This window comes from Hoplias malabaricus, chromosome X2 (genome assembly GCF_029633855.1).
Source record: "Hoplias malabaricus isolate fHopMal1 chromosome X2, fHopMal1.hap1, whole genome shotgun sequence".
Lineage (NCBI taxonomy): Eukaryota > Metazoa > Chordata > Actinopteri > Characiformes > Erythrinidae > Hoplias > Hoplias malabaricus.
The window spans coordinates 11,502,375-11,517,416 of NC_089819.1; the positions used below are offsets into that span (position 1 = coordinate 11,502,375).

At 35.2% G+C, this 15,042-nt stretch overlaps 1 protein-coding gene across 1 annotated transcript in view; it reads left to right on the forward strand.

The window, feature by feature from the left end:
• Window positions 1–9,419, forward strand: part of LOC136676195 (serine/arginine repetitive matrix protein 4-like) — an 89,642-nt gene extending 80,223 nt beyond the window's left edge. Inside the window, exons 8-13 of the mRNA XM_066653038.1 lie at window positions 849–987; window positions 4,947–5,248; window positions 5,757–5,930; window positions 6,914–7,018; window positions 7,124–7,267; window positions 8,946–9,419. Of these exons, the coding sequence (XP_066509135.1) occupies window positions 849–987; window positions 4,947–5,248; window positions 5,757–5,930; window positions 6,914–7,018; window positions 7,124–7,267; window positions 8,946–9,228 (1,147 nt within the window). The 3' untranslated portion in view covers window positions 9,229–9,419. The remainder of the gene's footprint in view (window positions 1–848; window positions 988–4,946; window positions 5,249–5,756; window positions 5,931–6,913; window positions 7,019–7,123; window positions 7,268–8,945) is intronic.
• Window positions 9,420–15,042: the final 5,623 nt, after the last annotated feature.

Genomic DNA, 15,042 nt, shown 5'->3' on the forward strand with positions numbered 1-15,042 from the left:
ATCAGAATAGTATGATTTCACTCATTGTCTCACACACATTTTTGATATATATATTTTCACAAGACAATCCCATTTTTTAGTTCATGTCCGGATGTCCTGAATTATTTTTTAAATATGTATATTTGTCCTATATTTTAAAACCACCAACCAACTGCAGAATGGTCAACAGTAAAAAAAAAAAAGCCAGAAATGTTATTCATGCAAATATTTCACAAGAGTCAGCGAGAGAGAGACCAAAACAATTGACACATAATGATAATACCACATAGGCATTATTAATCGAATGACACAAGGCAGATGCACTCTACGGCAGGGTTTGGGGAGACACTCGCTCAAAGAAAAGAGAATCAAAGGCTTTATATGCAGGAACTTGGTGCTTAGGTGTAGGAGCACAGAGGATGGGAGGAAGGAGGATATCACAGCAATGTAATGACTGTCATTTGGCACTTCTAGTCTTAAACATCATCAGTTTCATTTCATTTAACTATTTTTTAAAAATATATACATATTGTAAGCTCTGTGATTGAATTTAAATGCACACTATTTTTTAAGTGATAGTTCAGGCCAAGTATTCACTGTCAGCTTTTGAAAACAAACAAAAAAAAAACTTTTACATAATACTGAATTTTATTTTCTCACGGGCCATTACGCTTTCTAGATATTAAAACAGCATGAGGTAGAAACATCTGAGTACCTCTGCTCTACAGCAAACACCCACACTACATTGACTTTAGCATTAACTCATTTAGCATTTCATGACAAGGATAGACAAGCTTTTGGTTTTAACAACCAGCTTTGAAGGAATATATAAGGTCTATAAATGTAAATTGTTTGTTTTGTTCTTATAGATCTGAAGATCATGGCAAATCTGGCTTTGGAGATGGCAGCCGTCCTTTGGGGGACCAAAGAAGTTTTGCATGGGGGTCAGCAGTCAAGCTAGCCAATAAAATCCCCTCTAAGTGCTGCACTATGCTGCCTGAATGCTCAGTAAGTGTCTCCGATTGCTGCCTGCCGCGCTAATAGCGCTAGGCTGCTGCTCTGTTAAAGGCCTTGTAAAATCATTGATTTCTTTTTTGCCATTTAATGGGAAGCAGGGAGAGAAAAGATGCCATTCTGTAGTCATCAGAGCGACCTGAACACTTCAGAGTGCACTAATACACACTGTCCACTTTCTGATACTCCTTTACTATCTGCTAGATCAGGGGATTGTTGTCTTTTTAAACAGATCCAAAATTAGGTTTGTGAATTGATAAAAGCACAGTCATCTTTGTCTTTAAAAAAGGTTACATAAACTGGGAGTGCTAGCAGTAGGGATGCAAATTAAACAAGTATCAAAGGTGCTTAGCACATAATAATAATAAATATCCAAATAATCTTCAAACCTATAATTGTAGCATGGACATTTTAACCAACTTATTAAACAATTTACTGAGTCACTCTAGAATAATATTCAGTGTTACTCAAGCAGTACCATTCAACAAGAGGAAAGAAACAGCTAAGAACAGGTTGAAAAATTATCCAGTTATTTGTCTAGTTGAAGTAATATTCTGAGCAGGCAGAGCTAGTTATCATCGTAGTCTCCAAAGTACCTAAACCTGTGTACATGATTTGTATGTATTACGTATATATGTACTAGGACATACAGTCAGTAATTCTGTAATATATATATATATATATATAAGAGGCTAGTTTACAAGCAAGTCTATTATGACTTGACTTAACTACTTATACTTCTTATACTAATTATACTTCTTAAAAAGCTCAATATTTAAGATCTAAACAAAGTCATTTAGAGTGTATTCATGTGAAATATTCTAGAGAAACTTACTGATTCAGAATTTTTCACATTGGTGATTATAGGAACCTGATATCTGATAACCCAATTAAGAAATTTTGAAAAAGTAGTGGAATTCATCATTCAACCAAGTATGATATGTTATATAAGCTTCTGTTATTTGTTAGCTACACTTGCCTCATAGCTGCATTGCAAAACTTAAAAAGCAAACATCAGACCCAAAGGATTTTTTTAGCTCATCATATACATTTGGTGTAAAGGACAGTGAGGATTTTGTGTGAAACTGTCTAATTTTCCTTTGTACTATCATGTTAATCTGGGTTTAGGTTGGGGAAACTTGATCATTATAAAATCATTATAAATATTCATCCAGATTTTAGAAAGTGACACCCTAGCTGCACGTTTTGTGTTAAAATATTTTTACTAAATTAATGTTAGGGACAGTGACCAATATTCCATTAAGCATTTTGTGATGTTATTTTTAAGAGGGGGGTGTCTTGCTTTAGAACAGCATGTTGTACATACGCTTGACATCACTTTTAGATTTGCATTAATTAACTTTTAAATGAGAGTGGTTTTCAAGTGTTTTCCTTGATGAATAATTATATGTGGCTAACTCTCATCTAACCTTTCATTCTTCTCAGCCTTATCCTGGGGAAAAATAACACCCATTACTTTGATTTCAGTTTATATAATAAGGTTGTTTTTGCACAATTTGCTTGAGAAATTCTAGGGTGGTTTTATAAGGATGTTGAAACCTACTACCACACACACACAGCTGCACTATGCAGATATTCTATTAACACACTAGGAAATCTTGTTTATTATTCCAAGCAAATGTAGGGTAAATTTGCCATCTCCAGTCATATTTTCTGTATGTACAGCAACATTGGTTATGCTTATTGAAGCATTAAATACCTGTAAATTCTCCCTGGCTATTATTTAAATTCCACTTATTAGGTTATGCACGTTTTAATCATAGCTCTAAGTGTGCTGTTTAAATGCAAGCAAATGTAGTTTGAGTCCCTCATCCACGAACAACAAAGCATGAAATCAGTGTTTAATACTCGTGTAGGAGATTTCTGCTGATTTTTTAAAAATTCTCTTTTACTACAATGTAAACGTGTTATTCAGATTTGTTGTGGAATGCTATTCTATAAAATGTATTTTTCACATTGCTGATGAAAGGAACCTAACATCTGAAGAGTTTAACATTTTTGAAAGCTCCAACACAGTTTCAATATAAGGCTTTGATCATGGCTTATGGGTACATACAGGGTGTTATATGGCAAAATAATCTCCAGATTTACCACGGTTTTTACCATTTACAACCAGAGAAATAATTGTATATTTAATAATAGTAATCATTCTTTTTTTGTATTTGTGTCACCACTGGTTTTTATCAGCACCATCAGAGAGCAATTTGAGTTTCACAACCATTAGTCATTTCTCATCTGAATATTTAAAATAGGTTTAGAAGAATTTTTGATACATCCAGCTCAGTTGTGAGTTTCACAACATGAAGAACAATCATTGGAGAAAAGGACTGGTCCTTTAAATAGTTTTTCAGATTAAAAAAAATCACCTGATGAGACATTCACAAATCACAGCTCTAATTTGAAAAGGCTTTCAGGCTTAGATCTGGTGTGTTTTCTCTTGATGTTTTCACACAGTTTTGGAGAGGTGGGTATTCATCTTGAGTTGATACTATTAGTGTTTCTTCATCAGAGAATGGCAAGTTAATTGTGATGGTTTCCCATGCTTTCCCTACTTATTTTCCAATGTTTGACTGAGTTAAGGCCTGTTATAGTGCCTCACATAATTTTACTTCCCCACATCCAAGTATAGGATAGATTAAAATTTAGCTTGGCCTTAAATCTGATGTTAGATCAGACAGGTCAGTTAATCTATGCCCAAGATGTACTTAAATCAATTATAATATAGTAAGATAGCACAAACTATATCAAAGCTGTAGCCAAAATACTGTATAATGATCAATCTTTTTGATTTGCAGCACTTTCTATTTAACTTAAGAAATGTTACTAATAATTTAGGTCAGACTTTATTGAAGCTGGCATAAGGTGTAGATTAAGTTTAAGATTGAATTGAAATCCAATGACAATTGACAATTACATTTGGAAATGTCATTTTAAATCTAGGCTTTGGCTTAATCTTTTTCTGGGAACCCATCCTTGATGTATCATTTGGGAAACTGCTTTAAGACCATAATAAGCACTTAATAAAAGGCCTAAAATAGGCAAAGAAAGCACAAAACATGAGGTATGACATAGGAAAATGTGGCAGAGTGGCTTTGGGTTTGAAGAAGAGAGGGTTATTGTTCTTTTTCTTGCATTTTACCACTCTAATGATTCACTTACGTTACCCGCTCTTCCCTTTTTCTTACACCTTACCTACTTAAGGAGGAAGTCTTGATTGGTAAGTCGATGCTATCCGCAGACTCAGGGACTTAATATAGGTCGCTGGTGGACTTTTAAATCTCTTCCTACAGGGGACATAAACACAAAAGAAATGTTCAGTTTTTTCTTTTCCTCAGGGCAATTACTTAGTGATGGAAATATTTCTTTGTCTGCAATCTTTTTTTTGTTTGTTTCTATTTATATAGATATTTACATATATACATGCCCATTCTGTGATATTTGTTCAATGTTCTTTGATAGATCAATCTTTCAAACTGGGCTTTACTTTCTGTTTTCTGTTCACTATTTTTTTTTATTGACTCAGTAATTTATTGTTTAATATAATTTTTCCCTTCCCTCTATTTTCTCTTCTCTTTCATATGTTTATTACATTGAGAAATGTCACTTCTTTTACCCTTTCTTAGTGTATTCCCATTAATTTCACTTCTCTTATTAGTCCCTTCTCTTATGAGTCCCTTCTTTTTTGAGCTGTTTTTTTTCTTTTTCTGTTTCTTTCTAGATTATTTGCATGTGAGAGATTTGCATGATTTTTTTTCTCTTACAATTATCTGTTCTGAGAAAAAGCTCTCCTTAATTTTCTCTCTGTGTTTTCATAGGGACATGACATTTTGTAGCATATTCTGACTGCATCCGTGCAGGTAGAAGGTTAGGATTGCTGTGTTTTTTGTGTATTTCCTCTAGAAAAACAATAGCGCTGCTTTGTCTGCTTGCAGGTGGAACAATCACGGCCTGGGCTTGAAACAGCCATCGTCCAGGACTCACTGTCCAAACAGAGCAAAGGACGTGTGGATTATGATTCAGGAAATGACACGTCCTCCCCTCCATCCACCAAAACCAGCAACTCAAGGTCAAAGGTCACAGGAGACAGAAAGGGCAGGTCTCCTGAGAAGCTCAGGTTTTCGGACAGGGACAATGCGTCTGACTCTGGAAATTCTCTGACCAGCTACAACTCTCTGGGTAAAGCTGGACACAGCGAGAATAGCCTGTTTACCTCCATTTTCAACAAGGTCAAAAGGTGAGATTTATTTAGAACTCAGAAAATTTCTGTTTAAATTAGGCCCATAGGAATATACATTCTGTGATCTTGTATACTAAAAATAATTAAGCCTTTTTTCAGTATAAGCCTTCATTTCCAGTAATTAGTGAATTCAGTTAGGTTAACGTGAACCCATTGCTGAGGGATTCAATTGTGCATATGCAGTTTGTATAATATCTTTTTTAGTACAATTATTTAATTGGTGAAGCCATACGTGTGCTGAAGTTCAGACTGTCCAGTAGGCCAAAGTGTATAAACTCCCCAGCGGTGGGCTGTAAACAGTAGAACACTTTAGTGATAGTGCACAATCCAACTTAACAGAAAGACAGGATATACTCAAAATAGCAGAAGCTATTACCTAAACATCTGCCAGTCCCACAATATTCAGTGCTAGTGTAAATGTGTCATTTTCACTGGTGGAGCAAGTGATTTTATCACATTGTAGAAGTGAAGCAGAGTCTCAGTCACTTTATTGCTGTGATTACAGTGAAGAGGCAAGTGGGAGGATGCTGTCTGTGGGAAGTCTAGCTGCTAGGAGTTTAACACCATCTCACGCTAGATATCGATCAGAGACGAAGTCTCGCAGTCGAAGCAGATCATCACGAAGTTCCAGACACTGGGGACGCTACTCTAGGAGCAGGTCCTTATCCTCTAACCACAGGTGAGTAGATTATACATTAAGGTAAAATTCACGAAAAATATGCCTCAGTTTAAGATAGGACAAGATCATATAAGATAGGAATTGAGATGAACTGGCCCCCCAGAGACAAATAGCACATTAAAGATAGTACAGTACAGTGTACAAGTGCATTGTATATATATAAAGCATTTACAAACTGACAGAATGTATAGTAAAGTGCATTGTATATATATAAAGCATTTACAAACTGACAGAATGTATAGTAAAGTGCAAAAATCAGAGACCATTATTTATTCACTAAATTCACCATTCATTTATTTGACAGTCAAAAGGATAATTAATTTTTTTTCTGCAGGGATTTCAGAGGAGATTAGGTACAGAAAAATTCACTTATATAAGGAAGAGAATGAAGGAAAAAAGTTGAGTGAATTTCCAACTTATAGTCTAAAAAATAAAACTAAACAATGTAGAGAAAATAGGACTCCTGACAACCTGTAAGACTATCATAACTGTTTTTATCAGACAGACAGATCTGAAAGCTTTCATCTTAAAGAGACAAGAGAAAATCAGGCTCCTCTCTCGCGTCAGAGCTAAAAAAAAAAGTCCAGCAATGTTTCTGTTCATTCTTCTGTGAGAAGAAGTCAGCAATATGGGTCTGATATTTGGCAGTCAAGAAACCATTATTTTAAAAAAACTCAGAAATAAAGACAATTTGCTCTACATAGAAATTGCTGGTATTCAGTGATCAATGATTGTGTTTGTAACATACTTCTAAGATTGAACTTTGGATGTCTGCAAATTTCTTTGAAAACCATGAATGCAAGTGTTTTGAAAAATACAAATATGGGCACAGTCCATTACTGAAACAAAGTTACAAAAGTATACTGTATTATTTTTTTAAAACGTATGAGTCATTCTCTGTTAATTAAATTAATTCTGGTGTCCTACTTTTACACAGTACTGTATGCAAAAATCTGGCAGTAACTCTTATGCACTTGCTCAAGGTCACATTCCCGTTCATCCGGTTACTCGCTTGATTCGAGGAGGGGCAGTGTGTGCAGTGTGAGCAGTAGACGGAGTGCAAAACACTCAAGATACACACCAGACAGGTATGGACCTTTTAAAAATCTCTTTTTTCTCAGAGACTGTATGAGAAGCTGTTATTAAAGGCAGGTTTATAGAAGACATGTGTGCTATTCATGTCTTTTTGAAAGGACCCGGGAGAGAAAGAGAGACTCTAGCTCCAGTGAGAAGCAATCAAAGCGAGGCAGGAAGCGTAGCAGGAGGAGAGTCTGTTCACCCATGAGGAAGAGGAGGAGAGACTCACCCAGCCATCTCGAGGCTCGCAGAATTACAAGGTCTTTCTACAACTGCAAAGCTTCACCTGATTCACACAGCTATTGAAACTGCTATACTGAATGTATATCTGCAGATACGCTGGAACTCATGAATGATAGTATTCTGGATGTGTCTTTCATAGGACTAGCCTTCTGAAATAGAGAGAGTTTCAGTAACACTCTCAACCTATGTGATATATATATATATATATATATATAGAATAAGTCAGCAATATTCAGGGCTTGCGTCTGTGCAAGCCATCTTACCTTAAACACAGAGCAATACACATAGAACACACATCATAATATATAATAACCTAAATTTATTCAAGTACAAACATGTCCTAAAGTGTGAGATATCATTCACCAAACACAGCATCAAAAACTGACTGTTTTTAATAAGTTAAGTGGAATGCCGCATTTTATCTAAACATGAACTGTTCTTGTTCTTTTTTGTTTTCATCATAACATTTGTGTGCTGTTACTAAGGATACGCTTTGTGACTTTCTTTTGAAAGACAAGCGAGACTAGCATATGCAGTGTAAACAAAGAAACACAGTTATAATGAGGGAAGTCAAACTAGATGCTGAATGATATTACTATGAGGAAATAAAGAGAGAGAAGCACACATGTCTAAGGTTCACACAGACAGAGTATCTTTATCCAATGTGTATTTCAGTTTTGTCACAGAAACGACATATTTATCCTTGCATTATTTTACCAGTCCAAACCAAGCTGTGTTTATCTATTTACAGCTTACATAATTAAAAATTTTCAAAATATATTGGTTTCTGTTAAAGCTGCTCATTGTGGCTGTTAATATGCTGTTAGTCACCAGATTTTAAAGCAGCAGCTCTTTCAATGTTTCTAAAAATGAAGAAAGTTGAGAGAGAACACTATGCACAGTCAAGTTGTTAAATCTTAGCACTACTCACCTGCCCCCTAATGTGGTGGAGATGTTGTCATTGGATATACAAACAGGTAAACTCTCCATAGTTAAAGTGATAAAGTCAACTTTGGCCTATCGAGAGGGCAACTGTGCCCTTTGCCCCCACTGGTGCCCCCGTTCATTTTCATATCTGTGTTGCTCATGTATGAAATGCAGATAGGCAGCCTTCCCTTATTATGCCCAAAAATTTTACAATAACCTTCCCGAGGATCTAAGAGCAATTAATGATGCCCAGATACTGACTTGGTCGTTTTATTTCACATTTTTCAAAACTGGTTCATCTTAAAATTTTCCAAAAGGGTTACAATTTTCCTTACAAAATACAGTCTTTCTCTGCTCATTAGAGAAAAGTGATTCTTGGGCCAGGGCTATGTAGCTCTTCACATTTGTATGTCAAAAAGGTAGCTTGAATCAAACATGATTATATATGCAAATTTGAGGATTACAGCTTCAGAACTAAACTGTGTGAAGAGCTTTCATTTGTTTTAGATGTTTATAGTCCACATTTCCTATTAAATTGCCAATCTGAAAATGTGCCAGAATGTAAATGCTTCACCATTTAAGTTAAAAACAAACAAAAAATGAGCTTGCTACGGAATACTTAGCCTTATTTTGACAGTACAAAATTCTTCTTTTCAACACTGGAGGAACTCTGTACTCCATCACAGTGTGTGGTTGCCTATGATTGAGATTGAGATTTGGAACCATTGAGCTAACCCAAGCTTGATTTCTTCTTCTTTCTATCTGCAGTGCAAGGAAGAGGCCAATCCCATACTATCGGCCCAGTCCCTCCTCCTCCTCGTCCTGCAGCAGTCTGTCCTCCTGGAGCCTGTTCTCACTGACCCACAGCCGAACGCGCAGCCGTAGCTGCAGCAGGAGTCGCAGTCACAGCCGCAGCCACTCATACCGCAGTTACAGTCGTAGCTCATCCTGGAACTCTCTCTACAGCCGGCGCACTCACAGCCGCAGTCGCAGCCGGAGCAGGAACAGGAGCTATGATTCTCTTGCTAGCTACAACAGGGCTCGACGCTAATCTACGGACTTATCATTACTTAAGCAACAATAAAACAGCAGCCACAGAGGTTGGGTTTAATTCTCCTGTTGTTGACAGAGAAGAATAGGACTTTGCACATTGTAGTGTACAATGCTGTGCCCTTCATTTTCTTTCATTTATTTACTTTCCAATCACAATGGCCATTAATAAGATATTCCTTTTCTGCAACTATTTCTGCGAGATTTAATATACCACTTAAGGCTGGGTATACTGTAGGTATAGAGAAACCGGGACTAACTATCAAGAAGGACGAGTAAAAACTAGTTATAAACTAAAATATTCTATATTCTATACTGCCAAACCTAACTTTATTTTGTAAATATAAAAAATAATATAATTTTATGCCTGTAACACACTCTAAAAATGTTGGGAAAGAGGCACAAATTATATTGAAAAGATTACATGTAGTACTGCTCAGAAGTAGTAAGGTAAATAATTGTTACTTATCACAGTCTGCCACTGCACCATCTGAGATGGACTGAAAGACAGTGGAAACTGACGATGGATAATACATGCCATAGACGAATAAGACCATCCAGACTGATACCAATGAAAAGTGCAAAAAACTTCATCTGTGCTGGCATGGTGCCCATGTTGTGCTTCAGTGCCCATGGCATGGGTTATCTTTATATACTTGTGAAGCTATGGAGGCTTATATTGGTATTTTGGAGTGACATATGCTGCCATCAAGACAAGGTATTTTCCAGGAACTTCATATCTATTTCAGCATGACAATGCCAGGCCTATTATAGTCTCAGGCACTGATGCTCCACCCACAAGCAGACAAAGAGTAATTATCAGGACTCTGACAGTTGAATTTTGATTGGCTAGCTGTACTTCCATTTATAATTTTTTGTACTTGCTCTGGTACTGGTCCAATGTAAAAGACTGCCTCTACACGTCATGCCAAATTAGCAGACTTGTGATTGGTCCTTTTGCGTGTTAGTCAGATTTCTTTTCCTGTAGTAGAACGCAGTTATTGGCCATGTTGAGTGGCAAAAGGTACCAGACTCTCTCTAGAGAGTCTGACAGTGCGAAGCTACATAGGTTACAACAGTGTGGCTTAGAGTGCATGTGCTTGAGTGGCCTGCAGTCCAGATTTTTCTCCTATTGAAGGCATATCACGTAGAATAGGATCAGACAATGGTGATCACAAGTCTTCTATACAGCAAGACTGGGCAAAAATTACACTTGCTAAACTGCAGAAATTAGTATCCTCTATTCCCAGACAATTAAAAAGTACAATTAAAACAAATGTAATGTGACACATTGGTAAACATAACTCTAGCTCAGCTGTTTTGACTGTGTTGCAGGCATCAATTTCTAAATTTCGTTACATCTAAGAAACTGAATTAGGTTTGTCATTGAAAGACATAGTAAATCTTTTCTTTAAAAAAAACTACACTTTTTAGTTTTCGTTGTATTATGAAAAAATTCCCACTATTTCTGGTAATGGGGATTGTACTTAGTCCTACATTCAACAAAACTGGTTAAAGAAGTACTCTGATTTGACTGCATTGACAGACATGGAAAAAAGCAGAAATTTTAGTATAGCTGAAACAGATTCTGTGTGAAAAGCCAAGCGCCAGCCTTACTGGCCTCATTTATATATCATTTAGTTAATGCAGATGTTTCAGTTGTGAGATATTGAAACGATGGAAAATTTAGAATCTTACAGCATTGGTTGTAATCATAGGTGGAGTTTAAGTTCAAGCAGTGAGTGCACTACTACACCTGCTTATCAAATTCTATAGCATTAAAATGACAATGTCTGAAAAAAGTGAAATAAACTAATTGTCTTAGATTTATTTAAGATAGTAGAATAATGTGATTGTGTAGTGTTTATTTATATTATTTATATTTAGTTATTTTTTTATTTGTTTGTCTCTGTTATGGCTGGAAATGAAGCAAATGAAGGATGGTGTCTTTTGCACAGTACTACATCAAGCTGCTTTCATGTATATTTATCACCTGGACAGGACATTATGACTATTCTTCGTCAAGTTTATGACTAGCAGTTATTTGTTGTTGTGTCCGCCCTTTGCTTCTGGAGTCCTCAGTTGAAGCTTTCTCAAGTTAATATCTTTGAGTAGAACACAATTTCACACATCACTTACAGAACCATTTTACACCACTTCTTTTCCTTTTCTGTTTTTATTTAGTTATTTATTTTTTGTCTTTCTTTTTATGGAACGTGTCAGAAATGTTCAAGGAGAGAGATGTATGGCCTCCATAACAGGTTTTACAGCACGCAGGCTTTCTTTGACACCTGCACTGCACTTGCGGTTTCTTTGAAAAATGTGCCAAACATTCGCCCTGTCAGCCCAAATGCCAGTGGTATTTATCTTCTGCCCAAGTGGAAAACAATTCAAATGTCACTGGCTGTTACGATGGCGATGGTTATGATGACAAAGATGACAGATGATCAAGAAGTGGCATGTTCTTCCATGGTGAAATCCAATTTTAAGCCCATTTTATCCATAAAATAAATATATATTTTTTTATTTTATGATAAATATATATGTTCAGATTGCCAATAGTGACACATAGTGGAAGATTTTTAAACAAGCAATCAAGTCAAAAAAATATTTTATTTGTTCCATGAAGTGCAACTTGCATGTAAGGATAGGTAAGAATCAAATTGCTTTTTAGTCCCTAACTGAACACACATATTTTCCAAGCAACATGGTGGTGAATTTATTCAAGAAAGTTTTAGTACACAGTCTCTCCTATCCACTGTAGTGCTTCAGCTATAGATGTCAGTCTAATGTCTGTTTTATTATTGTAGAAGAATGCTAATCCTTCTACAATAATAAAAGAATGTTCCTAGAAGGATGTTCCTTTAAGGCCCCTAAATACCAAACACAAAAACTCAGTGATTTATCAAGAAATGGGTAATCAATGGCAAAATTTGTCATCTGATGATGAAATGGCTGGATTTGTATAGATTAATCATCCTGAAGCAGATAATTAGCTGTCAAGTGTGTAATTGTCTGTTTTTCTTCATTAAAAGAGCCTATAGTATTGAAATTCAGTTACTTCACTTTGATTTTTAATTTTTTTTTTGGAACTTGTTGTAGTTCATAAACATTGGTAAAAGTTTTAATTGATGAGTTTTTTCCTGCCCTGTCAGTACAGTTCGTATACTGTCCACAGGTTTGAATACCAAATTGAAATGTTAATTAATTAATTAATTACATTTTTTTTTTGATGCAACTAAAACCCACTCATTCACATACGCATCAGTCAGCCAAAATGGCAATGTGACCGTCTTGTTTCTACACTCATTTTCAATTTGATCAGCTTCACTTACCGTATAGGTGCACTTTGTAACTCTACAATAACGTGGCGAAGTTCACCTGTTGCTCTGCATACTTTGGTAATCTTCTTTCCCCCCTTTTGTCCACTGACTTGCTCGACCCACTGCCTACAGCATTTTAGCCCCCACACATTCACGCGTGTTTGTGTGTGTGTGTGTATATATATATATATATATATATATATATATATATATATATATATATATATATATATAATGTCTTTAAACTGCTGTTTGTTAATCAGGATAAGTGGCCATGTAATAACTCAGAAAGCTTCAGGGCTAAAAGAGTAACATTTTATATGTATTTATTCATTTTTTATATTTTATTAATATTTGTAATCTCAACATCATAATATTTTTTCATTCCATAATTTAAACAATGTTCTAAATTATTCTAGTCTATTTTATTATAATTTATTCTATCTATTTATTTTATTTGATCTCAGGTCAGTTCATATGAATGGCAGCCTTTTTTATTATTTTTTTTCCTATCACAATATTTTTATTACTTATATTTTGTAATTATTTATTTATACAAAAACCTCATGTATATTGAGCTCATTTGTGTTTGATTTTTTTTTTCATTATTTAATACTTATTTTGACGTATTTATGTACATGTCTTGCTGGTGGAGTACATGATGTGATGCTTGATTTGTGTAATAATAATTGACATAATCTTGAATTTATGAGTGTTATTTATTATGGGAGTTGTTTATTGACATGTAGATGTTGGGTGCACAAATTAGCAAGCCTTTTTATAGTCTTTGCAGGCATTGAATCAAAATAGCAACACTAGTGCTCTTTAAGGGGGACCAAACACACCTGCTATGCTTAAAGAAAGCTTGATGACATAAAATGATTATACACTACCTGGACAAAAGTGTATAAACACCCAGTCACTCTGAATTTACTCTGCATCTCCTCCTCTGTGAAGGCTTTACATTAAATTTTGGAACACTGCTGTGAGGATTTCATTGCATTCAGTCTCATTAGTGGGATCTTGTACTTTATTGGATGATTAGTTCTGGATTGCAAAAACCAACACAACATATCTCAAAAAATCACTCTTCCACAGCCCAATGTTGAATGTTGAAGAAAAAAGTATACAAACCTTTTTTGTTTACCATTCATTGCAAAAACCATTTAAATCATTGCTAGCATTTACTGGTAGCCACTTTATCATGTTAGGAGGAGCTGCTGTTCCTTTTATATTGATTTATGGTGTGATTTTAAGGCTTTCTCCAGCTCTATGCATTGTATATAGTAAAATATCAGTGTGTTAAGTGTTTAAATATTTATAGAAAAGGAGGGGATCTAGAAACCCTCAAAAAACAACTTGAATACAGTTTTTCTCATCTCTCCAGCCGTACGTTCAGCACGAGTGTAAATCTGTTGTAAATATTCAGAAGTATAATGTGACTTATGTAGGCATGTGTGTGATTGGAGGTGAAGAAACTGTTGACTGTTTGACTAGGCTGGCTCTCTCATGTACATAGAGATGGCACAATGATATATTTTTGATGTCCGTGGAGTCTACATGTAAAAAGAAATTAAGAAAAAGAAAAAAACTGGAATTTCTCCATGAATTTCAAAAAAAGATTGAAGTGATATCTCTGATATTTTGTAACAGTTCTTAACTGATGTTCATTGGAGAAGGAGAAATAACGTTCTCCCAGATCTTTTCACACTTTTATTGACAAGAACCACATGTACTAAAATTTACAGTAAATACAATTATTCGTAGCCCATAAAATTCAGCAAAGCAGTTCAGTGACACTTGGAATAAATTTAATCAAACACTGTCCCCTAGGGCTGGGTGATATATTGCCTATAGCAGTATAATGTGAAGCCGGCATGTCATGACGCTGAGTTTCAGTTTTTCAGCAAGGTTTTAAGCAGCATCTTTGGCCTTTATATACAACTATGTTGTGCCAATAAAATAGCAGTGCCCCTGTTACCATGCAGTTTATGTTTAGCTTTTGTTAAGGTTTTTTATTATTATTATTCACACCTAGTCCAATTCTCCACATTGACTAGACAGAAATTTACTGTCATGGTGTCTGTTCAAATAAATGAGCATCACAATGATATCAGAAAGCTAGCTTTCTTAAGGAAAAACACAATTTGTATGACAAGCAACTTGGTAGAGCATAGCCAAAAGACTGAGAATTACGTAGAAGGACATAAGACTATGTTATAAGTGGGTGGGTGTGGTGTATATCTTGATTATGAAATCCCCGTTAATGTTTTCAATAATAATTATTTGTTTTACAGATACTTTCTACTGTAAATAAATGTATGAACATTAATACTAAAGGATATATGTTTTATTTTTTTATTTTTTTTTTGGTTCCTTCCTCCATGTTAAAACCCACATCTATTGTGTTTTTTGAGAATAAGCTTAAAATGAATGGTACACAAATGTCTCTATACTTCATAGATTCAAGATTTAGTCTTACAGCTGTTGTT